General features: G+C 51.5%; 1 protein-coding gene across 1 annotated transcript; it reads right to left on the bottom strand.

Moving 5' to 3' along the window:
• Positions 1–471: 471 nt before the first annotated feature.
• Positions 472–25,682, bottom strand: BTBD2 (BTB domain containing 2). Its single transcript, XM_038163494.1, has 9 exons — positions 25,096–25,682; positions 18,334–18,453; positions 14,741–14,897; positions 11,069–11,174; positions 10,072–10,269; positions 6,351–6,543; positions 4,723–4,810; positions 3,636–3,782; positions 472–3,142 (listed from the first exon to the last, which is right to left on the bottom strand). Exons 1-9 carry the CDS (start codon positions 25,680–25,682, stop codon positions 2,981–2,983), a joined length of 1,758 nt encoding a protein of 585 aa, XP_038019422.1. The 3' UTR covers positions 472–2,980.
• Between the last annotated feature and the right edge of the window lie 21 nt (positions 25,683–25,703).

Below are 25,703 nucleotides of genomic sequence, written 5' to 3'. Positions count from 1 at the left end.
CTCACGTTCAGCACGGTCCCACTGCTCCCTCGGGCAAAGGGCAGGGCTCGGTGGCCCCGCGGTGCTGAGTGACCATGGGCACAGGAGCAGCCCCCAGCAGATCTGCCTTTTCCCCCCAGGCCTGGACCCCCAAAGGCTGAGGAAGCTTTTAGTGCATTTAATTGTCAAAAACCTCCAATTCAGGTTTAAGAAATTCAGTCCTAAAATGACATCACCCAGCCCAGAGCGTGCCGACCCGGTGCCATCCTGCTGCCCTCCTACCCCCACCTCATACCCTGAGGGTCTGGGCTCCCCAGCAGCGATTGCCCGGCTTCAGGGGTCCCAAGGACGGGGCTCATCCCACACCCCATGGCTGGGAAGCTGAGGACCCCACACCCTCAGCTGGGGGAGATGGGCCAGGAGCCAGCTTGGCCCAGATTTCACCTCCACCATTCCAGCGGCCACCATTCCCCTCCCATCACAAAGAAACTTCATAAAGACAACCTCGCTGTCTTTATTGTTTTCCTATTTACAAATCACAAAGCTGGCCAAAAAGCAGAGTGTGAACACGGGACGAGAGCATCGGATACATTCATCAAATAGCACAGGAGCCGGGCCGGGCCCGCGCTGCTGGAAGGTGACGTGGTACAACAGAATGGCTCATACTTCTGGGAACAGGCATGTCCAACAAGGAAATACATTCATCTATCTACAAAAGCCAGAATTGCGTCAAACTGCAGGAAAGCCGTAAGAACAGAAGTTGCTCAGGTGTAGTTCAGAGTTTGACTCCTCTCCCGCCGTGACAGGACAAGCTGCCAGACCTGCCCCATGCAGGGAGGGCAGGAAGGTGGGATTTGGGATGAGAATTTGTGTAACAAAATAATAATGAGAACGGAACTTCCAGGGAAGAGCCAGGAGGCTCCCCCTGCAGCTGGGCAGGGCCTGCCCCAGCCCTGCTCCTCCCAGAGCCAAGCGCACAGCTCTGCTTCTCTCAAATTCCAATTATTCCACTATTTCCACCCGTACCTGACAGCCCGAGGTGCAGAACCCACACCAGAGCCCCTGGGGAAGGTGCTCCAGCACGGGCCCTGGCTGCCAGCAGTGACATTCCCACCACCCTTGGGAAAGGGGTGGTGACAGGAGCAGGCACGGTCACAGACAGCCTGACGGACACAGACCCTGGGCTGCGAATCATCTCACAGCACTGTTTGCATTGCAGACTCGGGTTCAGTCACCAGGTCACGGACCCAGGGCTGGGATATTTTTCTATTTTTTAGTACTGGCCATATTAGAACCATCCCACCTGGAAGCAGGCTGACAATACACAGCTCACACCATCTCCCTGGAGCACAGAACACACTCTGGGCATCCCTAACAGCTACTGGTGAGGAGATGCAGGGCGTTCCCAGGCTGCTGCTGCACGGCTGAGGAGGAGACCCCAGCCAGCACAGCCCCAGATCCCAGCTGGGGTGTAGGAGGAGAAGCCGTGCTCCAGCCAAGGACAGCCAGGTTTTGACTTCCAGCGGTGAAATCCAGTGGCAGCAGCTGCCCAGAGAGTGGCAGTGGCTCTGTGTGCTGGAGCAGGAGGTCGGAGAAGGGGCCCTGAGGCAGCACCACCCCAGCCAGTCCCACGCAGACTCCGGTGGCTCTGCTCTTTCTGCCAGGCTGAGCTTAATTCCAGCTTCCTCTGCAGAGGAGGGGAGGAAGAGTCTTGCGGCCTTCACTCGTGGGCAGTGAGGGTGGGGCTGGCCAGGCAGCCCAGGAGCAGCCACCATCTCTGTGACAGCCACGAGGAAAAGGAGCTGGCCCTGAACAAGGGTTATCTTCAAGGTCACTGAGCTCCACAGCTCAACAGGTGATGCTCGTGATCTCCCTCCTGTGCCTGGCCAACTGGCAGCATGCAAACACACACCAGCAAGGAGAATACTCCACCTTTTCCTGAACCATTTGGTAAATCCTTGTCCATCTGCTGCATTATAGGTAACAGGCAGGTGCACATCCAGCCTCTCTCCCTGCTTCCATCAGGGCAGCAGGGGTGAGGCAGCAATGCACAGGAACAGAGGGAAACGTGCATGGAAACTGCAGGAATGCCCTGGAACAGGTGAGGCAGGTGCCCTTCTGCTTCAACTGACAAACCCTGGCACTCTGCAAAGGACAACGACCAGTGACAACAGAGCTGGGGCTGCTCAGGGGTGAGCTGAGCCTCACCAGCGCTTGGGACGTGCCAGGGCTGTGGAAGCAGCACCACGGGGACTCGGAATGCAGGAGGAGCTGCCCGGCCAGGCTGCTGCCCCTTACCACTCTGCAGGGAGGTCACCTCGCTGCCACCAACTGCCCGAGGTGAAGATTGTCACAGATCAGTGGGAAGAGCAGGAAAATGCCTCGGTTCCTCCAGAGGAGCTCAGCTTTGAGGTCTCCAAGCCTGTGTAGTGCTGGAACAGCAAAGCCTCAGGGAAAAGGCCACTTTCCATGACTTTTGAAGGCGGCTCTGCGTGCTGAGGCTGCTGGGAGGGAGGGAAGGTGCCGGACACGGGCTGGCCAAGCCCCAAGCCCTGCAGTCTGGCCTGGACTGCTGAGCTGGAGCAGAGCAGAGGCCACCCAGCCCTGACCGAGTCTGTCTGCAGGACCTCTCCTCATGGCAAGTGAAACCACAACCAGAGCCACTCGTTGCCTTGTTTCTGACCGGTGGGAAAGCATCTACATTCATTACAGTCCAAAAAACGCACGTTGTTAGAGAGGGTTAATCAGGAGGTGAAAAACAACAAGCCACGGACAACCTACAAATGGTACTGGGACACCAGCTGGGCTGCACTGGGACACCAGCTGGCCTGGCACCTGAGAGCAGCAGCAGCACTAGCACAAGGCAGAACATGAGCTTTGAAATGATTTCACTGTGACCTTTGGCTAGTGTGGCTCCAATTGGTGTGGTCAAACTCAGCCAGAGATTTAGTTTGGGAGGCGACAGGGAAGAGTCGAGTCCAGGGCGGGCTGGGCAGCGGCACTATGTGTAGAAGATGATCTCTGGGATTTGTCCATCCTCCACGGAGGTGCCGTTGTTGTTCCCAGCCGCGTAACAGAACGTAAAGCAGGTTTTGGCTCCCGTTGTTGGTGATTCATGGATCACTTTGCGCAGTCCTTTGGTTCCATAGTGGGAATCTGGACCCTGCAGGGGTCACGGAAGACAAGAACAGGTCAGGACCCTGCTGCTGCCCAGGCTCGTTGGTAGGTTTGGAGCTGTGGGGATGTCAGTTCCTCCCTTTTCCTCCTGGATTTGCACCTCAGGTATTCTGAGCTCAATCTCATCTCTATCAGAACTTAACACTAATTTTAACCAGGTCTCAACAGCTAAACATGAACTTTCTGAGGCCACTGCAGCAGGCTCTGGATTAGACACCTGCAGGACTGACAGCTCAGCTGTCCACACCAAAAAAATCACCCCATCCCCTCTGCAGTGAAACGCCTGTTCAGTGCTGTGAGACAAGTCAAAAACCAGCTCTGAACACTGGGGGTGAACGAGCTCACGGCAGCAGCAGGGCACAGAGACCTGGGAGATTGTACCACTGGCCTTGAAGGACACAGAGCAAGGCCCAGGTTGCACTGACAACCTACAGCAGGTGCCCTCACCTGCCTGCACCCCACCCCACCCCAGGTGGTACCTTTAGAGTAGCACAGGCTGTGTAGTTGACGTTGGGTAAAATCTCAACAGGCTCCTTGAACATGACCCGGAAGGTGTTGGATGAGCCGTCGCAGCTGAAGCCGGTGTCATTCTGCCCCAGGACCGTGTTGCTGTCTGTGTGGATGATCTGCAACACAGATCATCCAGGAAAGGGTCAGCTTTCATCTGGACACTGCCCACGTGAGTGTCCCTGAGCTGGGCTGAGCCCCAGGCACTCCCGGATTGACCAGCCCTGTGACGACTGCACCGTGACTCGTGTCACCCGTCAATGATGACAGCACCACAGAACCCCACAGCTGGGCTGGGCTGGTCCTTGAGGACCATCCATCTCCAACCCTCCTGCCAGGAGCAGGGATGCCACCCACTATCCCAGGTTGCTTTGAGCCACATCCTGGACTTGAACTTTCAGGGGTGAGGCAGCCACAGCTGCTCTGGGTCCCTCTGAGCTCAGCACAGAGCTGTGGGCTCAGGTTCCAGACAGCCCAGAACGCCCCTCCTCACCCCCAGGCTGGCAGAGCACTGCAAGCCCACACTGTGCCCAGACCCTTCTCCCCCAAGAGGTCAGGACAGCAGGATGAGCCCTGACAAGGAAGAAATGCTGACAGCCTGTGCTCATCACACCTGCCCTGTGTGCTGGAGTGACTCTCCTGGGGACAGTCCTGCTCCAGTGACCCCACTGGGGTGACACACGGGCACCCACAAAGGCACACAGCATCCAGGGGATCCACCTGCTCTTTGGACAAGATCACGATGGGCTCGAGACAACTGAGCCTCTCCCAGCCTGCCTGGGGTGGGAAATCATGCACAGCTGCTTCCCAAACTGCCTCCCAACTGCCCCAAAGCTGGGAGCAGACCTGGGGAGATGCTGCAGTGACGTGTGCAATAAAATCAAGAGCAATAATCCTTCTGATCCCCAGTGCCCCATCTGGCACCTGCTACATCTGCCAGCCCCCCTGCCCAGGGACACACACAGTCCCTCTGAACCTCAGGTTTTGTTACAGATTCACTGAAACGTGTGTGTCAGCCCCTAAAACAGCCAGGATTTTTAAGGTAGCAGAGAGAATTACCTGTATATTTACTTGGTAATCCGTTGGCCCGTGTATGGATCCGTATAATCCAAACCCAACTACAAATATCCTTTTGTTTACTGAGAACCTGCAGGAACAGAGCAGGAAAGTCAGCCCAAACCTGCCACTCCTGTATTGCTCCAGCACAAAGCTGATACACAAATATCTCCACTTGTGCTGATTTTACATCTCTGATTTAATCAAACCTACACAGACTTAAGTGCAGCCCATACTAAGAGGTGAAACCCTGCACAGAAACCATCAGCTGCACACTCACTCCTCTGACTGGTCCACTGGGTTTGTGTGAAACACAAAGCTGCACACCCCCATCACCAAATGTCAGGGCCCAGGCTCAGGAAGTGTTTCCAAGTTGTGGCAAAACATCAACAGCCCCAAATGCCCACCAGGCCCAGGCAGGGCAGCCTGGGGGTGTGGAACAGTGCCCACCTCACAGTGCTCTGCCCAGCAAACACCACTGGGTATTTTCACTGCTGAGCCCTGGGGAACTGTTCATGTGCTGCAGGGTATTTGCTGCATTCCAAATTTACCAAGAGCAGCCATAAGGATTCAGTCACTCCTGAGTGCAGGAATCCCTGCTGCTCAAGGAAGAAGGGGAAGGGTCTTCCCCACTACAGCTCCACCTGCTCAGGCAGCAGAAGCCCCAGTGTCTGCCAAGCTGCCAACAGCATTTCTTCATCCATCCACCAACTCTTTTAGCCTGTTTCTAGAACAAACACCTGGGGCAGGCTGGAAGCCTCAGCTCTGCAGCATGGAATATTCTGTGTTGAAACTGACCCTGATGCTGCAGAGGCTGAACCTGAAGTCAAACCCAAACTCCAAAATGTCTGTGGGTGTTAGAGATGGGAGCAGGAAGTGTTTGGAGCTGGCAGCAGTTCCCACTGCCAGGGGTGAACGGACCAGAGGACCTCACCAACAGCTGCAGTGCAACAGAACCATCTTCAAAATTGTGAAGAGCTTCATTGCTGTGAGTCCCCTTGCAGCCAAGATAAACACAAAGCAGGAAAGAACCCCAAGGCTTCCTGATTCCCTCCTGTCTTGCTCTCATTTTCTGCCTTGGGAACACAAGCCTTGCAAAGCAGCATTTCCCAGCCACACCTGCCAGTCTCTGTCACTGTAACTGGGCCCTGCTGGTGGTCCACAAGCTCAGGCCTGAACAAACTGGGCATCGGCAGAACTTTACCCCAACCCCTCTCTCCAACAGGAGAGGTTAAGGGGCTTCAACCAGCCACTGACACCTGGAGCAGGGAACCAACCTGGTGGAGCACTGGCTACCTGTCCCCCACAAGGCATGGCAGGGGGACAACTGGTGACAACTCATTTATGTGGACCTAAGCTGCAGGAAGCTTTTGGGGGTTATTTCCCTCCCTTTCCAGGGAGGCCTGTGCTGGGAGCCATGTTTCCTGGAAATCTTTGCCAACAGAGATGCAAAGTGGCAGCAACATGCAGCTCAGTGCATCAGGGGACGGTTCTGCCCAGCAGAACACCTTCCCTTCGGGGTCACACGGTGGAAAGTCGGGGTCTAGCACAGAACCTTGAGTGTGTAGAGCTAGAGCAGTGGAAAGCTCAGGGACACGAGTCCAGGGGTGGGAATGGGCGCGAGAGCTGACCTGATCCTGTCACTCGTCCCACTGTACCCCCAGCGGCTCTCCACCTGCTGGAAGCGGCTGATGCTGCACTCCTTGCCCCGCAGGCAGCACCGGGGCCGGTCGATGAACTCCACCCGCGGCTTCGGGTTCACCGTGAAGTGCAGGAACAGGCTCACCACCTCCCGGTCCGTCAGGATCCCCGACTGGGCAGGCCCTGCAGAGGGGAGGGAAGTGGCAGTGCCATCAGCCTTAGGGAACCACAGAGTCCTGGAATGTCCCGTGTCAGGAGGGACCCTCAGGGATGATCAGCCCAGCCCCTGTCCCTGCACAGGCACCCCAACAAGCCCACCCTGAGCCCCCCTGGCAGCGCTGTCCAAACGCTCCTGGAGCTCTGGCAGCCTTGGGGCCGGGAGCATTCCCTGGGGAGCCTGGGCAGTGCCCAGCAGCCTCGGGGGGAAGAACCTTTCCCTGAGCTCCATGGCAAGCCCTGGCACAGCTGCAGCCCTCGCTGGCCTCCTGTCCCTGTCCCAGAGCAGAGCTCAGCCCCTGGCCCTGTGCCTGCCCTGGGGAGGAGCTGCAGCCCCGAGGAGCCTCCCCTCAGTCTCCTGTGCTCCAGCTGAACGAGCCGAGTGCCCTCAGCTGCTCCTCAGCCCCTTCCCCAGCTCCGTGTCCCTCCTCTGGGCACTCTCCAACAGCTTTGGGTCCTTCTGATCTCGTGGGCCTCAGATCTGCAGAAGCAGAAGGAACCCCTCTGGGATTTTCATGTGGAAACAAGCCTGACTTGCAGCTGGCCCCAGGCTAAACCCCCACCACAGATGGGATCTCAGTGGTGCATCAGGATATTAAGTCCCAGACAAAGGTGCTGCCCTTTATCCACAGGGGGCTGCAGAGCCTTCATGGAACGTGGAACTGTGATTAACTGCCCAGTTCTGTGGAGCCCAAATGCACTGGGCTACCAAAACCACCCAAAAGCATGCAGCTGATCCTTGCCCCACTCCTTCTGGAAATGACAACGCTTGTAAGAGGCAGGGATTTCCACACATCCACACTGGTGGTTCAAACACAATGGAGGACCATGAGGAGGAGGGAGAAGGGACTGTCATGCAGTTACCATCAACTCAAAAAGCTGAAGCGTATTTTTACTCAAGACAAAGGTGGTTCAGCTCATTCCTTCAGGCATTTAATCCACATCTTACATTTGAATACCTTTATTGTAGAGCCTTGGGAAAAATGCTAATGATTTTAGCAAGAGCTGGAGCATGTTCTCATCTTTTCTCCAGTAACAAGACACTTTTTCCAGAGTGATCACAGAATCCCAGACTGGTTTGAGTTGGAAGGGACCTTAAAGCCCATCCAGTGCCAGCCCTACCATGGCAGGGACACCTTCCACTGTCCCAGGCTGCTCCAAGCCCTGTCCAGCCTGGCCTGGGGCACTGCCAGGGATCCAGGGGCAGCCCCAGCTGCTCTGGGCTACCAACTCAGTGATGCTGCAGTCAATCTTTACAAACCACCTGAAGTACTTTCAAAAGTGAAACTGGATACAATTAGTCTGTTAGCCTAACACTCAAAAGCTTCTCTACAGCTGTTTGCACAAGGCTTTGAACAGAAACAAGACCACTGAGTACTGGGGAAACAACAGCAGTTAAATGCTCTTTAATGTGGGGAACAAATGCCCAGCTCCTTGTAGGTCCAAAACTACTTGTAGCTGGTCAAATTCAGCATGATATTACCCAGACATAACCTGGTCCAGTGATGCAATGGGGAGAGACTCAAGAATTCAAGGAAGTCGACTCCTCAAAAGTAAATGAGCTTCTGGATACTTTGTTCAGCAAAAAAATCAGCCTCACTGATGTGTCTGAACTTATCCTGTGTTGTTGCAACTCATTTCTGCAGTGTTTCAAATTACCTGCTCTAAGGGGAGGGAGGGACACATTTGCCAGTTAAAACACCTTCATGCAAAACCCCACCTTTGATACCAGATTACACAATAAACTGGTGAAAGCACTGCTGTAAAATTCCCTCTTTTCTTGGCTTTTGGGGGAGAGGGGTGTGGAGGGGAAAGGTTTCCCTCCTCTGTCTCTGCTGTGATCACCACAGAAATCAGAGTCACTCAGAAAAAGGACAAAGCTGAAGGAATTCCAAGTTAATTCATTGTTCAAGGAACAGCTGATCATTGCAGTCCCCCGGGTTTGGGGGTTTTGTTAACCTTTATGGGTAAAGTGGATGGAGAAAACTTAAGAATTTCTCTTAAAGCACAGAGGTCCAAGTAGGACAGGCAGTTTGTGACAGACAACATGGGGAGGGGCACTGGCACTCCCAGCTCAAAGCCTTCGACCCAAACATGCCAAAATTAACACTTTCCTCCCAGTGAGAGAATAATACAAGGTTGCGAGGAAAAATTGAAGGAAATGGGATCTGCAGAAAGCTCCTGCAGCGAGCTCCTTCTGAAGAAATCCACATTCCCTAAGGCCACACCACAGCTGTGACAGGTCAAGCAGAGAGTAGGGACCAAGTCTGAAGCCCAGATTTTCTCCTTACTAACAGCCCTCCTCATGTGGGAACAGGGACGTGGAGGACTGAGCAGCTGATGCCAGCAGTGCCCTGAGAAGTGACCTGCAAAGGAAGGGGTCAGTGCCCCTGTTTGCTCCTGTGTACACAGCACTGCAGCCTGAAACAAGTTACAGTCTGGAAAATGGCTCCACTGTGTCTTTTTAGCATGAAAACTATTTAAGCCAATTGCCAGCTTTCAATCCCCGGGGAATCCTCAGAGGATGAAGTGAAAGACAACAAGCAATGAAAAGAAAACAAGGCAATCTATAGTCCAAGCTGTGAAATGAGTTAGACATCTCTGTGGATCAAGATCTTAATGTAAACTTGAAAAATACTTTGAGACACAGACTAAACAACACCAGGCCTTCAGCTCAAAGAACAACTTCAAAGTTTTTGAGATATGGGGCTCTGCTCTGAACAGCATTGGCAAGACAGGGCCAATACCACCACAGGCAGAGGATGGGGAGAAACATCCCCATTTCTCTTTGGGAGCAGGCTGTGATCAACACCAATTATTTGCAACTCCATTAGCTTTGTGTAGTTTGAACACTTGGGATGGCTGGGAAGGGGAGCAGGTGAGCCCCAGTTTGGATCTTTGCTCTCAGCTCAATGGGACAGTAACCATCCAACCATGCTGTGACAGCAAACACAGCTGTGAGCCCCTGCTCTTCCCAGGGGAGCACCACAGGCTTTAAAACGAGTGAATGGGCATGGATGAAAATGGCATTCACACAGTAGATTTTATAATCATAGAATCACAGAAGAGTGTTGGAGAGGCCCTTAAAGCTCATCCAGAGCCACCCTCTGCCATAGGCAGGGACATCTTCCACTATCTCAGAGCACTCCAAGCCCTGTCCAGCCTGGCCGTGGACACTTCCATGGGTGGGGCAGCCCTGTGCCAGGGCACCCTGTGGCAGGACCTCACACCCTTATACTACAGAATTTCCTTCTGACATCCAGTCTAACCCTACCCTCCTTCAGGAAGCCATTATCCCTTGTGCTGTCACTCCATGCCCTTATGAAATGTCCCTTTCCAGCCTTTTAGGGGAGAATGAGGGGACGAATGTGGGGGGAATCTCATATTTAAATCACTACAGGATACACAGAGAAAACCCTCTTTTGTGCGACTTGACTCTCTGTAGCTGAGGGAAAGCAAAGACCAGGATTGCCAGAAACACCTTTGTTGAGTTACCTGCTGCAAACTCCTCAATAGTCATCAGTGGGAAGCGGATAAGGGAGAGAGCTTTGCCCAGAACCTTCCGCTTGTTCTCTGGAATCACCTGGAGCTGCTGCCGCTGACACTCGGCCTCCGACCAGCGCACCACGGCATTGAACAGGCGAACCTCCCGGATCCCCAGGGTGTCCCTCTCCAGCACTGCCACCAGGGTGTCTGCAGGGCAGGACAACAGGCACAGCTTCAGGCTCCGAACCCCAAATCCCCCCTTGCACCTCGCCAGGAGTACCCCACGCACAGCCGAGATAAAAGAGGAAGCGGCTGAACCAAGAGCATCTCCCAAAAGTGCTGCCTGCAGCCTCTGAGGAAGATTTATCTGCATATTCCATCAGCAAGGAACTCACTGGAGCAGCAAACAGAGCCCATTTAATTGGCATGTTAATGCAAGCGCGGGAGGATGAATTGCAACTTGCCTGACGTCAAATTTGGATGAAACAAGCGGCATAAAAGCCAGAAGGTGACCTGTGCCTTACCTCCACAGCCCATCTCATTAGAAGAAGGTTAAAGCCTGAATTTTGATGTTCATTAACTGTGCCCAGCAAGTTTGGAAACTGCAGACGGTAATTAAAATAGCCAGTCCTTGCTTCCAAAAACACAACACCTTTTTAACTCCAAAACCTGACAAAGACTCGGGGAAGAAAGCCAACTCTACAAAAAAAGGCAAGTTTACACCCACCCAAAACCTGCCAACATCAACACAGGAAGCAGGCTTTGTGTCATGCCCAGAAAACTCAAGTTGCACCAAAGTAAGCAGATTCCAGGGTATTTCTGCAGGCAAGGCAGCAAACTCTTTGGCAAATTCCCTGTCTCCAGCCACTTTGTGCCAGAGACTATTCAACTGATTGCTCCAGAACAGCCAAGCCACGAGTGCCAAGCATTATTAACCTGTAACAACTTTGGAGACAAGCTGGTTATGAAAGCAGGGAGAGAGAGGGAGGGGTGGAAAAGAGCTTACCCAGGTCAATGTCTGTAAACCCCTCTGCATTGAGGGCATCTGAGGTGTTCTTGTCTATGTTCTCTAGGCACAGGCTGGCCAGCTGGGGCTCATCAAACAGCCGGGCCTAGGCAGGAAAGAGCATCATTAACAGAAAAGGTATTTTAAAGTTTACTCTAGGAACCCCTCTTCCCCTCCCACAGCCCATCTTCATTAGCAATACCATGCCTGACTGCACCAGGAATCCACTGGACCTTTCAAAAGCAGTTAAGCATGACAAGGCAAACACTAGAAAATTCTGTGTTTGGCAGCAGCCCTGGTTCAGCTGTGCATGTCTTCAGGCACGTCTTTGTTTTAACACAGCCTGGGTGCAGGCACCAATCGTGCTCTCCAGCACCACACTGACCCTGTCAGCTGAGCACAAGCAATTTCTACATCATTTTTCTATTTACAAGAAAGCTTTGCCCAGTGACTCCAGGCCTGCTTGCTCTAGGAATAATGCAGAGGCAGCTTATTCTGTAAGAACAGCCACACTGATCTTGTGCATTAGCAAGAAAAAGCTGTAGCAGCAGTGCCTGTGTGTCCTGGGGAGCCCTAGAGGGTACACAGCCTGCTTAGTGCATTTCCATGTTTTGCACAGAAACAGCTACTCTAATCCAGTTACCTCAAGGAATTTGTCCCAAAATAGGTTACTATTCCAAGAAAAGCCTGGAGAGCTGTTCAGAATTTCTCTGCCCAACTTAAGTGAAGTCTTGTAACAATTTTGCTGCCACTGCAGATCACCCTGGACTGCCACGTGTTAGCAGCCCTGTGCCCAGCATAAGTAGAAATGGGTGGAACGCACAAAAAACACTAAATGACCTCTTACTCCAGTGCTTTGGTTTGCTGTTTAGGAAGGAACTGCCTTGACTTCACACCTAACAAGAATACATCAGACTTGAACTTGATGCCACAGGTAAGGTTCAAAACTCGTGTTTTGGGCTGGGAATTCCATCACTCAGGAGGTGCCTTCCAGCATCTTCTGCTTCACCCCTGCTTGTGGCATGCAGAGCTCAGCAAGGCCAACCTTTGTGCTGAGACCTCAAGTGTAGGAAGCTGAAACAACAATTTCTCAGGGCCCAGGGAAACTTCAGCAGTTGTCACCTGCTCCAGGGGCTGGAGGGCTGCCAGTGCCTTTACACTCTTGGCATCAAGAGCTGTGACTGACTCAGACTTTACTACTGTAGTGGCTCTTTGGACACGTGAGGACTTCAGTTACACTCACAGAGCTCTCCCCCACAGCAGCTCCAGGCAAGCTTTATTTCCTTGCTGATCAAAGTGACACTTGGATGCATGTCTGGCATGAAAGAGGATCACGGCTCACTTGGAGGCACAATCAATTAGGAAAGCTGTTTGCCTCTGATATTTCTGCCACGGATCAGCAGTTGCTTGAGACAGACAGTGACGCAGCTGCTGGACCAGCAGACTGGGCAGACACGCACAAAAGGAGGTTTGGGGGTCTACCTGGGATCTCAGGTCCATGATCTTAAGACTATTGGGCAATTTCTTGTACAAGATATATCTAAGGTCTGTAATTTACTGAAGAGGGTGCTGGTTTGATGCAGTGAAAGCAGAAAACAGGTAGGTTTTCACACACTGCAAGACCAGAAACAAGAGGGTTCTGAGAAGAGATCTTTTCAGTGAGGTGCACCTGATCATCAAGATCAGGCACATTTCTCAAGCAAGACCTGCCTCAAACATCTCAGACTCGATACAGAGAAATAGTGAACATAAAACTAGATGGGAATCATCACTGATGACTATACAGAATGAACAAGCCACAAACAAAAGGCATCAGGAAAGCCTTTCCCTATCTGGCATTTCACCTGCCTCAGTGTCACTGACAGAGTGCCAGGCAGTAATTTGGTTTTGGCACCTGAAACACATGGATATCTTCCTCCTTTGCCTAAGAAGGGCCTTTGTGACCCGTAAGGAAGTCACCATAAACCTAAAAATTACCTTGCCAAAGCTACAAACTCAAGTGCAGAGACACTGGAAGCCACAAAAAATCTCTGCATATGGAATACCACCAAAAGCCAACACCTCTAACCCATCATGAAGCAATGGCTAGCTTTAGATGCCTCCCCAAAACTTCAGTCTATGGGAAAGATCTGTTCCCAGCTCCTGGCAAACAGCTCCTGATCTTGCAGACTGCAACTGCTGAACCCAAAGAACAGGAGAGCTGCAGCCAAGGACCTGCAACTGCCCCACCGTGCATCAGATGGGAGCACAGGTTTGGCTGCCATCGCCCCATCAAGAGCCTTCAAGTCCTGAATCTGCCTCTGGGAGGTGCAGCGTGGATTCCCCCCTGTCCCAGGGGCTGCCTCATCTGTTCGTGGCACGTGGAAAAGGGCCAGGTGAAGAGGATGTGTGAAGAAGGCATGGAGTGTTGCAGCAGTAGCTGAACCTAAGCAGTGACAAGTGTCTACAAACAGCAGTGTGACATGGAACTACTTTGAGAACTGATCAACTGCTTCAATATCTGCACAAGTGCTGGTGTAGCCACTGCCACCCACGTGGTACCTACAGCCAGAGCCTGAGAGATACCTGTACTCCTGACAAGGGGGAAAGATCCAGCAGACAGGAATGCTGGCCAAGACAGGCAATTCCTCAGAGCCAGGCCACCTTAGCGTGCTGGCTCCCAACTCAGTGCAGCTGGGAAACTCCTCTGCAAGCTCTATTTAACATCAGACATCACAGCAGCTTTCCTGAGCTGGCTGATCAGAAATATCCCCCCAGAGCCACTGCAGTCTGCTAATGCCCTGAAGGAAAGTCACACACAAAGTCTGTGTGTTTCTTATTCCTACAGCACCCAGAACAGGATGCCCCTGGCAGTGCCAGACTCCACCACACAGATGACACCACTGTGGATGTCACCAATATGGCATCAGCTGTCTGAGAGAGAGTGACAAGTACCAGAGAGAGAAGATATGGCTGGAAAACAGGGATGAGTGATGCTCACTTAATCAACCTGGACACGAAGTCTGATCTTTTCCAAACTAAGCAGAAGTTGTAAACACTATCTCCTACTTTGCTGCTTCAAGAGTCAAATGGAAGGTGGAGGAGCCCAACCCTCAGAGACTGGATCAGACCCAGGGCCAAGGAACAGCTGCTCTGACACTCCAGGTCTGTGAGCCTTTAGTGCAGGAGGTGGAGCTGGAACAGGCTGAGGAAGACAGCACCTTGCTCCTCTCCCAGGAAAATAAACCAAAGCACTCATGAAAAGGTTTTCTTTCAGCCCCACTTCAGGAAAAGTATTGCACAAAAGTCCTTCAAGGAATGGCTGAGCAGCCAGACACAGCACTGAGAGAAAGCTCAGCATTACCAGTCCTGATTCTGTAACACACGGAAATCCTCTCATTCCACTTTTCTTCTTGGCAGATGAAATCTTTCCACCCTGTTAACTCCATCCCCAGCTCACACTCTGGAAGGAACCACCTGCCACAGTGAAACAGAAAGATCTGAAACAGCAGCAAGGTTTGCTGTATATTGTTCTTTGTAAAAACCTGCTCAGGCAGAGCTGGACTCCTGTGAGGAAGAATTCAAAACAACCCAGAGCTGCTCCACTTTGGATGATCAACTCTGGAACACCCAGAAAATTCCCATTTTCTGACTGTGCTGAACCTTGCTGAAGGCAGATGATCACAAACTCACCTGAGTTAATAGCATGAATGCATTGTCTGCTCTGAGGTTTTTTTTAAGAAACTCCACACAATGAGCTTCAAGGGCTGGAACTGCATATTTCTTAGCTGTGTAAAGTGTTGTCATAACAGTCTCTGGTCCGATCTGAACTTCGTCTGAGTAAAGAAATCTGAAAACATGCAAAGAAACATTGCTGTGGTGAATTAAGATAACAGGGTAAAACTCCTTTAATTCATAGAAAACATGTTTGTGCCTCTGCCTGTCATCCTGGTCCATTTCCTTTACTGGAGAGATAGAAGGGTTTTTCACATCCTTTCCACTGACTCTGGTTTAGCAAGTTTGGTTTTTTTTAGCAGACATTTTACAGTATAACTTTTAACAGCTGGGATTTCCACTGAAGCAGCTCAAACAGCCTTGCATTTCACCACCAGTGAGCTCTTAGCCTACCATTTATACCAGGCTAAAACAGTCTTTGGCCAAGGGCACCCCTTAAAATTCATATTTTTGGCTGTTCAATTAGAATAAACAAGGACAAAGATTCAATCTTACCTGCCTCCCTCAGAAGAGAAACTCAATTTTATACTACTAATTCAGAAGTGCTGAGAAGCACTCAGACATACCCATCCACTGCACACAAGGGGCTTTACCCACACTCCCCTTTCTCATCTCTTCACTTTACAGATTGAACTGTTCCATTTCATTACACAGATGTTTAAGTACAGCTCACAATGTAACTTCAGCATCAAGCAAGAGTTAACTGCAGTGAAAAACAAGGACTGACACACTGCAGCAAAGCACCAGCCTTCACTGTTAGGCCAAAACAAGGAAGCACAGTCATGATCTGAAAAACAAAGGAAACCTGATTGAGCCCCCTAATACCTGAACTCACTGACCAGAGACAGCAGGAACTGAGGCTGAGCTCAGTAAAACCAGTGATGCACTGGTTTAGTCCTTATCACCGAATTCCAGAATGGTTTGGCTTGGAAGGGACCTTAAAGACTGTCTTCTTCCAGCCCTGCCATGGGCACAGACACCTTCCACACCTTCCAAAGCTTGTCCAGCCTGGCCTTGGGCACTGCCAGGGATCCAGGGGCAGCCCCAGCTGCTCTGGGCACCCTGTGCCAGGGCCTGCCCACCCTCACAGGGAACAATTCCTGATTCCCAAGATCCCATCCAGCCCTGCCCTCTGGCACTGGGAGCCATTCCCTGGGTGCTGTCCCTGCAGGCCTTGTCCCCAGTCCCTCTGCAGCTCTCCTGGAGCCCCGTCAGGCCCTGCCAGGGGCTCTAGGCTCTTCCCAGAGCCTTTTCTTCTCCAGGCTGAACAGCTCATGCAGATTTTTTTTTACTGTATCTGCTTTAACCGGTGGAGCATTCGCCAGTCAGGATCTCAAGGACACAAAGCACAGAGATGTAATACTGTGTTAACTGTGCTTGGCATTCCTAATCCACAGGATATTTTGGAAACTCCAGCAATGTTTTGATCTGCATTTCTCTGAAGGGGACACAGCAGCAGGTTGTGCAGCTGCTGCTCCTGGAAGCTTCATGCAGCAGCAGGGCTCTTCCAGGGGGATGCCAGGCAGCATTCCTATCTGCAGCAGAGGAGCTCCTGCTCCTCCAGCTAGAGAAGACCAGGATGCCATTCAGGGAAGCATCAACAGTGTGATCCACAGGCAGGGAAGCACTCTCACTGCTGAAAGCAGGCTTTTGTGCTGCTCCAGGGCATTTGTCAATAGCAGCGTCGTGCCACAGGTTAATCAATGTATATTGCACACACCCTCTCCCAGCCCCATCTGCACTGAGCAATCCTTTCTATTCCAAGATTAAAAGAACACAGTGGCTCTAAAACCAATTATTTACTTCAGTGACTGTTGTTAGTATTTCTGTTTACCACAGTCCAGTGTGTGCTAAGAGAGACAACAAGAGTGAAAAAACTGTGATGCTGTGAAAAAACCCAGTGTCAATTTAAAAGAATATTTAGACTGTATACCCAGACAATCAGACGTGTTCTCATCTTTGGGTTAACAGAATAATAATAATAATAATAATGTAAAATAATATTTTACACAATTACAGCAGAGCTATTAAAGGCCACAAGCCCACAAGCTCCATCACAATCCAGCATCCAGATGGGACCTTCTGCAGAACATTCAGGATGGGCACTTTGTTCCTGGATAAACTCCTGATCCTACAGCATTAGATCATGGCTTGGACCAAGTCCAGAGACATATGTAAGGATCAGCTGCCATTCCAGATCAGTGTTTGGGAGGGACTGGTTTTACTCCAGGAACTCATACCACATACTTGGTCAGCTCTGTCCTGGAAAGCAGCACCCAAACTTCCTCTGGCACATTTAAGCTCTGAGCATCTTAAAAGCAATTTAAAAATTCACTTCTAGATTCAAGATGTCACTGGACCATGGGCACAGCTCAGAAGCACTGAGAAAATCCACCAATGACTTCTTCCATAAAGAAATGTAAATATTTCTGTTGAAATCCACCTAAACTCATCACTTTGTCTTTTGAGATGATGGGTTCTCTTCTGAAATCGCTCTGTTTAATCAAGTGCTGAAATCTCAGCACTGGCAGGGAAACATCAGGATTTTTGCCTCTAATTCACTAGATATTTGGGCCTCACAAAGACTTAAAGATAGTTACAAGCTCTGCACTCCAAAGAGATCCACGTGGCTGATAGGGACACACCAATTAGAGGGATTCCCCACGTGCTGGTGTCTGCTTTAAAGCGAGCCAAAGGGGAAGGGGCTCGGGGCTCCCAATTATTTCTGGCCTTTCATTCTAGCCCAGATCAATTTAAAAATGTTCCAAGACAGCACAGGCACGACCAAAGCACTGTCTGAAGGCAAAGCAAAAAGTGTGCCAGAGCTATATATAGTGACTGCTCCCAGTAGGAAGCGAGTGGGGAACATGTCAAGAGCACAGGACTGGAAACCCCTGGAAGTAGGTTTCAGAAATCCTATAGAAACAGGACAATGACTTTCCAGCATCCATTCAGGACTGCTGCTGGATGTTGTACAGCACCAGCCGAGCTTAAAGGAATTGGTGAATAGGATGTTACAGCCCCTTCCTCCTCCTCCAGCACACAGACTTGCAACACACACTGGAAATGTAAATTCAACCCCAGCTCTCCAAAAGAAGGATAAAACCCACACAAAGGCTGATACCACATGGAATGGCTGAGATTTATTACACACCCCTGCTTACCTGTTACAACTTGCTCACCACCTAAACAAGCTCCAAGTGTTTGTAACTTACAGAGCTTTCAGAAGATCACTTTTCCCCTCTTCTCTCAAAGAGCATTAGGATGAAACCAAACCAATTAGCAAATAAGCTAGAACACAATGGCCAATATTATATATATTTATATATATAATTAATTTTTTTTAATGCAGTAGCTGCAGTGGACTTTTACCCAAGAAAACAGGGACTTAACAACAGCATTTCAATACCGTTGAACAGATCAAAGAGGCGTTTCATTTTGGAAATTAACAATCTCTGCTCCACGTATACTTCCCTGCTTTCACTAAAACTATTTTTCTGCTACATGAAATCTGTGCATTCCAGTTATCCGGGGCTTTAGAAGCAGCTTACTTGAGCAGAGCTAGGAAGGCAGCAGGCTCCACGTCAGGCAGCTCAATCTCTGTGGAGGTTGTGGCCATCCCACCATTAAACATTGCATCGAAGACAGCGCTGCCCACAGCCAGCACGAACCTAACGTGGAAGAAACAAAGATGCAAATAAAACCTTATGTGAAATCATATTTATATTCCAAAAAAATCCCAGGCTGGTTTGCTAATCCCCAAAGCCACCCTCAGGGAAGGCAAATCGTTTGTGGAGTTAAAGCAAAGGTGTTTTGCAAGAGTAGGGAGGGTCAGGCTTGCTGCTCCTTAACAGCAAAGCACCAAAGCTGCAAGGAACTTCCTTCTGAGCCCTGTCCTGGCATACAGCACAGGAATGGCTCCCCAAAGGCCAGATTTTGGGAATTATGGAAGAGAACACACATGCTTTGCAAAGCCCCTGTGGGAGCCTATGTATCATTCCAAGGCTGAGAAGCAAAGAAAAAGCAGAGCTAAGGAGTTCAAGTTCTTCCAGTAAACAGAGCCCAAGTCTTGCTGCAATTCCCCACAATCACCTACTGGAAATACTTATGGAAAACTTGTCACTGCACACTACCCACAGGCCCAGGCACACGTCTCTGGTGATGGCAGAGCAAGCTCCCAAAACACAAAACTGCACCAGCAGCAGCACTGGGAGCTGCAGACCCCAAGCCCTGGCACAGGAGCTGCCTTCCCCACGCTGCTGAGCACTCCCATGGATAACCTGCTCTGGGCTCAGCCTAGAGGGAAGAACAAACCTCCCTCAGAGCAAACCAGCACAGAGAGGTGCACACAAACCTCAGCACTTCTGGGTGCTTACATGGTAATACTGGCACAGAGAGGATAAGAGATTTAAAGCAGGAACTTGCACAAAACAGGTTTGATACCAAAAATTATGTCCCAGCACACCCATGCAAACAAGACAATCCCCCCCAACAGACATCTCCTGTTTAGGAAGAGGCCCAGGCCTGGGCTGCTGAGGGGTCTGTGTATGTTTAAGCTGCTGTACCTGCCTCAGGACTTAGAAAGCCATTTTGAAAACTTTCTTGTTCAAAAATGCAGAGGTGAGCTTCTGCCATGAAGGATTCCTGTGTCTGCCACCATGCAGCTCCCTGAAGTTAAATTGAAGGTCACAGCTCAGCACAGAAGGGAAGCAGAGCAGCCCAGGCTGCAGGAGATGACTACAACCACTTCTCTACCAACTAGGAAAAGGAAAAAGCTGGAATATTCCAGGTTCTTGCTGCGGGGGCTGGATGCACACTTCCAGAGAAGCAGCAAGAACTGCAGGCAGAAATCCATACAGGACAGCAGGCATGTGGCAGGAACCTCCAGCCCAAGGAAAGTCCAGCCCTACTGGGGAATTTCAGTCAGATTTAACAGGAAATGACCTTTTAAAAGTAGGAAATTTCCATTTAAACAATGTTTTGATTTTCTCGCTTTTCCCTCCCCTGCCATCCAGAGGAGGCTTCCCAGGGATACAATGGAGTGAAGCTCCATGGATGTGCCAGGCTCATTTGCTGGGACGGAGTTTGGCTGACGAGCCCGCTCATTGTTCCTGACGGGCTCACGGAGCTCGGGACAAACCACAGTGGTTACAAAAAAGTACACACATGCATATTTCTGTCAAACCATTCTCAAGAAAAATGTCAAGAACAAATAAAAACCTTCCTCACAATACCAGAATTGCCAGATTAAACAAAAAAATCCTTGTTCCTCCAAAAGCAGCGATGGTGGCAAAACAATCGCCGGCTTTGTCTGATACTAAAAATTAACATATATTAATTGCACTCTCAAATTTTCATTCTCACAGCCAGCACAGTATAGGTCCTCAATGAGCAAGAGCTTTCAGAAGCTATTTGAAAAGGGCATTCATTTAAAAAAACTCTCAAATGTTTGCTTCCATTTCAGTCGGGGATAAATCAGTCAGATCTTGTAAACTGCTGAGCCCTAATAGGATCCCGGGACGTGCCAGAGAAACACAGGACTCCACATTTGAAGTTCTCTTAAAACACTAAGAGAACATAATTAACATAAGAAAATCCCTCTGTCTCTCCAGTGTTTTCTTAAGCTGCTCTAAAGACTCTCCAGGAAAAGCAGGGATGCTCACCACTCCTCCCGCACCATCCACCAGCTTCCCCCAACCGTGGAGGTCCGCAGGAGGAAGAGATGGAGCTTGTTTCAGATGGGAAAATCCAACAGAGGGCTATTTTTAAACACTTCTGTGGCCAAAACAGAGTGGACTACTGAAAGGAGGCAGAGAAATGAGCAGAAATAGAACTGAAGACTTAAGAAAGCTACACCTGATTTCTCCTCATTCCTTCTACCCCAGGAAGAGCCAAAGTGAACTGACTGTCAGCAACAAGAGTCACAGGAACTTCCTTGAGGTTAATTTGTCTTCAAACGGATTCAAAGCTGACTACAGGCTGTGGAAGGCCTGCAAGAAAATGTCTTTCCTTCTGCTATTGTGCTTCCTGTCACAACTTTCACTGCTTCATGCTCACCTTGGCATCACTTGTCACCTGGTTTCACCTGCACACCCACCAGTGCTGCTCCCTTTCCAGGCACTACACTGACACCAATAACAAAAGAAACCACTCAAAACCCACAACTACCCCACTGCTGCTGAACAGCTCCCTCCTCCATCTGCACCACTGCAGAGAAACCTTAAAATATCTATTCCAGAAGAGCTGGCACAGGAACACAGCAACACATGACGTGCTGGAGCTCGGTGACACCGGAGGTGATGAGAAGCTGCTGCTGCTGATGGTGTGCTGGCTGCAGAGGATGCAGACCCTGGGTAAAAGGAGCAGGAGGCAGGAGCAGCCCTGCGTGGGAGCAGGAACCATGGGACACCTGGGCACACGATGCTGCAGGAACCGTGAGTGAATACGTGCCCGAGAAAAGACAGGATGGGCTCAGAAGAGGCTCCTGGGAACAACAGCCAGAATCTTACTCGGGCTGGCACCAAGCTGTAGATGTCCCAGGCTGCAGCACACACTGGGTTGCAGCCTCACATGCTTGCCCTGCTCACTCTCAGGCCCTGTTTTCTGGCCAATTAACAAGTTTACTAATGACACCCATGCAGTTCCTGGCTGGTGAGGTTTAGATATTTCTAATCCCATTGATATTGTGCTCGACAAAGCAGATCTGGAAAAAGACAAAAAACCCTTCCCTCTTACTGCTGGGTCTAATCAATATGTTGACCTTGGCCATGTTGGTGCCGTGAAGCTTCGAGGCAGCTGCTTGGCCTGGCCTTGACATAAAAAAAAAAGATTAAGGCATCCCATCTTCTTCATGGCTGATTCAGCAGCAAGAGGGAATGAGCTGAAGGCTCAGGGACAGGGCCTGCTTCAGGGTAGGCAAGAAACTTCCACAGGGTCTGGAGCCTCCTCCATGTGGGAAACACCTGATCTTCTCAGGGGTGCAGATACTTGGACAGGTGACCCTTCAGTCAAACCCATTCACACCTTTTATCTACAACTGGGCTCTCACACACTAAATGAATGTTTGCTCTTAGCTGCTCTGTGAGGTTTCTTTTGTCTGTTTCTGTGGCTTGATATGAACTGCTGAGCCACAGAATCCCAGATTGGTTTGGGTGGGAAGGGACCTTAAAGCCCATCCAGTGTCACCCCTGTCACGGCAGGGACACCTTGCACTGTCCCAGGCTGCTCCAAGCCCTGTCCAGCCTGGCCTTGGGCACTGCCAGGGATCCAGGGGCAGCCCCAGCTGCTCTGGGCACTCTGTGCCAGGGCCTTGCCCTCACAGGGAAGAAATCCTTCCTGCTATCTAATCTAAATCTCCCCTCCTTTCAGATTAGGGCCATTAACTGAATTTTCCAGGTGCACTCAGAAACACACCTGAACCTACAGCTCTGTCAGAAACCTCTTCTGGCACCAGCACCTGCAGACAACACCACCTGTGCTCACTGGGCACACACCACTTCATTACCTCAACCTGCAAACCCTCCACATGCCCTCAGCCCCATCCAGGAGACTGAGGAGGAATCACCTGCACCATCACTTCCAGCTGCCACAGGACTGTATCTCTTGGATTATTTGTGCTTCCTCTTCTGCTCCAAAGCCATTCCAGCACACCATGAAGTGATATCAAGGATGACGGGCAGGATGCTGCAGACCACTCCTCAAGACACCACAAGGAGCTGTCCAAGAACCCTGCCTAGGAGTTGCTCCTCCTGCTTGGTACCTGGCCTGGTCTAAAAATGTACACAATGAAACCAGACTGCAGAAATGTTCACCTGGGAGCTGTGCACTATTATACCAGGGGTGGTTTAGATTGGATATTAGGGAAAATGTTTTTACAGAAGAAGTTGTAAAGCATGGAATGGAATGGGCTGCTCAGAGTGGTGGTGGAGTTACCAACACCGGAAGTGTTAAAAAAACCTGTGGATGTGGCACCTGGGGACATGATTTAGTGGTGAACATAGTGGTGCTGGGCTGATGACTGGATTTGATGATCTTAAAGGTGTTTTCCAGCATTAATAACTCTGTGAGTTTATGATTTCAGACATCTGACAAAGAACCAACGCCTGCCCTGGTCGCTGAGGCAAAACAGCACCTCTCCAACTGCACCCATGGGTGCTTTGCAACTCAATTCCAACACAAAGTATCTTCTGCTGTTGAGCTGCTGTGGGAGAACGGAGCACAAAAGGGGTCTGGGTGGTTTTATTTTAGGCTCTCTTCTTTCTGAAATAACCACAGTACTTCATGAATCACCAGGATATCCCAGCTGTAACATCACACGGACAAGTTTTACTAAAATCTCTACAATCCTTAGGTGAGATGTCACACCATGATACACTCTCCATTCTATCTTTACCACCCAGAGCACCAGATGAATTTCATAGCAATTAAGCAGTATCTCACTTCGGGGACACTTTTTTTTCCCCCAAAGCTTCATTTATTTTCCATTTATTTCTGGGCTGAACATCACCTGTCCCCACCCAGCAAGCCTAGTTCTCAGGACAGGACCAAGCTTACCCAAATACTAATCAAGCTTCAAATTATAAGAGAGCAAACCTGACACCCTAAACACTCAAACCAGCCTAGAACAAGTGTGGTTTGTTCTAAAAGTGAGAGAAAAGGGGAAAATCTGAAGAGGGAACTTTCAGTACCATGAGCACTTAGGAGAAAAGCAATACTTTGAAACTGTTTGGAGCGAGGCTTCCTTTGCCAAGCACCACTTCCAGGTACACCAAGGAACTTCCCCCACCCAACCAAAGTTGGTTCCATCTCTGAGCTCTTCCTTGGGAGGCCCTTCCCGGGGTAGGAGGAAGAGGCTGGCACACATGGATTCACTGGAGCTCCCCCAAGAAACCAGCTGAATGTCAATCAGCCACATCAGATCTGCATCATCCAGGTGGAGGCGATTCCCAGCTCCACGATCCCCAGCTCCTCCGAGCTGCAAATTCTTAAATGGCAGCTCAGCCTTAAGCATTAACCTCCACGGGTTACTCAGGCCTAGGTGTCATTCTCAACACAGCTCTGCATGGTAGTGGATTAACCCCCAAAACACAGGGCTTCAGAAAATATTTAATAAAGGTCATTTTAAAATTAAAGTGTTCCACCTGAAATTTGGGGTCTCAAATCATTGCTCCTTCATTTCCATCCCCAACGCGCTCACAGATTTTGGTGATCCCTGTCAGCAGGGATCAGGAAGATGAGGGAGACTATTCCTCCTCTCCTCTGCTTCCCACCAAACCAAGGGTTACTTCCAAGCGAGACCCAGGGATGTGGGGTTTTTCATGCTGCATCTGTTCCACTCATGCCATCCCTCTGGGTAAAACACTCTCACCCAAACCCTGGATGCATCCCGAGCTGCTGACCCTGAAGAAAGGCACAACACTGACCCAAGGCTGGGAGAGATCTGGGGCAGCACAGACTGACCACAGTGGGGGTCCTGTGCTCAGGACGTGTCCCTGAGCAGGGGGTGAAATGTGGGGTGCAGCTATGTGACCCCCTTTCCTCTCCTCACAGGGGAGGTGCTGCAGCCCACACCCTGCACCCCTGTACCCCACTCGATGGCACATCACCACCCGAGGCTGCAGGAGAACCCACGGCGCTGCCAGGGCCATCTCTGGGGGCAGCTTTGGGGATGAGGGGCCATCCCTGATGGAGAGCAAAGGGATCATCCCTGAAGAGGATGAAGAGCCATCCCTGAGGAACTGTTCTGAGAATAAGGAGACATTCCCTGAGGAGCAGTCCCTGAGGGGGAGTTTTGGGGGATAAGGGGACAGTTCCTTGAGGAGAAACACAAGGGAGCAAAGGGAGCAATCACCGAGAAGCAGTTTTGGGGCATAAGGGAGTGATTCCCTGAGGAACAACATAGAGGGGTGAGGAGAGAAATCTCTGATGGGAAGTGAGGGGGATAAGGATGCAGTGCTCCGAGGGAATACGTGAGCAATTCCCTCAGGGGATAACGGGGGGCGGGGAAGACGAGCCATCCGCGAAGGGCAATTTGGGGGTTGAGGGGGTGATCCCTGAGAGGAGGAGGAGCGATGCCTGAGGGGCACTTCTGTCAAATGAACGGGCGATTCCCTTTATCAGTGTGGGGAGAGTGAGGGGACGCCCCAAGCCCATCGAGCCGGCCCCCACGACCCTCCCGAAGCCCGGGACCCAGGGCCACCCCGCAGGGCCATGGGGCTGGCTGCCCCCACACCCCCCATCCCTCATCCCTCATCCCTCATCCCTCCCGCATTCCCGGCTCCCCACGCCTGGGATCCCCGCGCCCCCCGCCCCACCTGTGCGCCGGGATGCGCTGGGAGCCGCGGCCCTTCCCCACCAGGAAGTGCACGTCGCTGAGCACCTCGTTGTTGAAGAGGAACGCGAACCGCTCCTGCACCGTCGGCTTCGTCGCCTGCCAGTTGTACACCGGCTCCCGCTGCAGCGCCCCGCCAGGACCGCCCGCCCCGCCGGCTGCCCCCGCCGCCCCCGCCGCCGCCGGGCCCCCCGCGCCACCGCTGGCCGCCGGCGGGTTGGCGGCGCCGCTCTGGTTGTAGGTGAGGCCGGGCGGCGAGGCGGGCGCGCCGTTGGTGCAGGCGGCGGCCGCGGCCCCGTTGCCCGGCGGGGGCGGCGGCGGCTGCGGGCAGGAGGAGGAGAGGCCGCCGGGGCCGCCGCTCCCTCCGGCCGCCATCTTGTGCGGCGGGGCCGCGGGGGCGGGCGGCGCGGGGCGGCGCTGCAGCAGCACCAGCACCAGCAGCGGCGGGCGGGACACGGCGGCAGGCGGGACGGGGACGGGGGCGAGGGCCGCGGAGATGTCGGCGGTGGCGTCGATGGCGGTGGCGTCGATGGCGGTGCGGATGCAGAGCGCCGGGCAGCAGCGGCGCATGGGGCGGGCGCCGCCGCCGGC

The sequence above is a fragment of the Motacilla alba genome, chromosome 28 (genome assembly GCF_015832195.1).
Source record: "Motacilla alba alba isolate MOTALB_02 chromosome 28, Motacilla_alba_V1.0_pri, whole genome shotgun sequence".
NCBI lineage: Eukaryota > Metazoa > Chordata > Aves > Passeriformes > Motacillidae > Motacilla > Motacilla alba.
The sequence above is the reverse complement of the archived record's forward strand: the minus strand, read 5'-3'. Positions and strand labels throughout refer to the sequence as shown.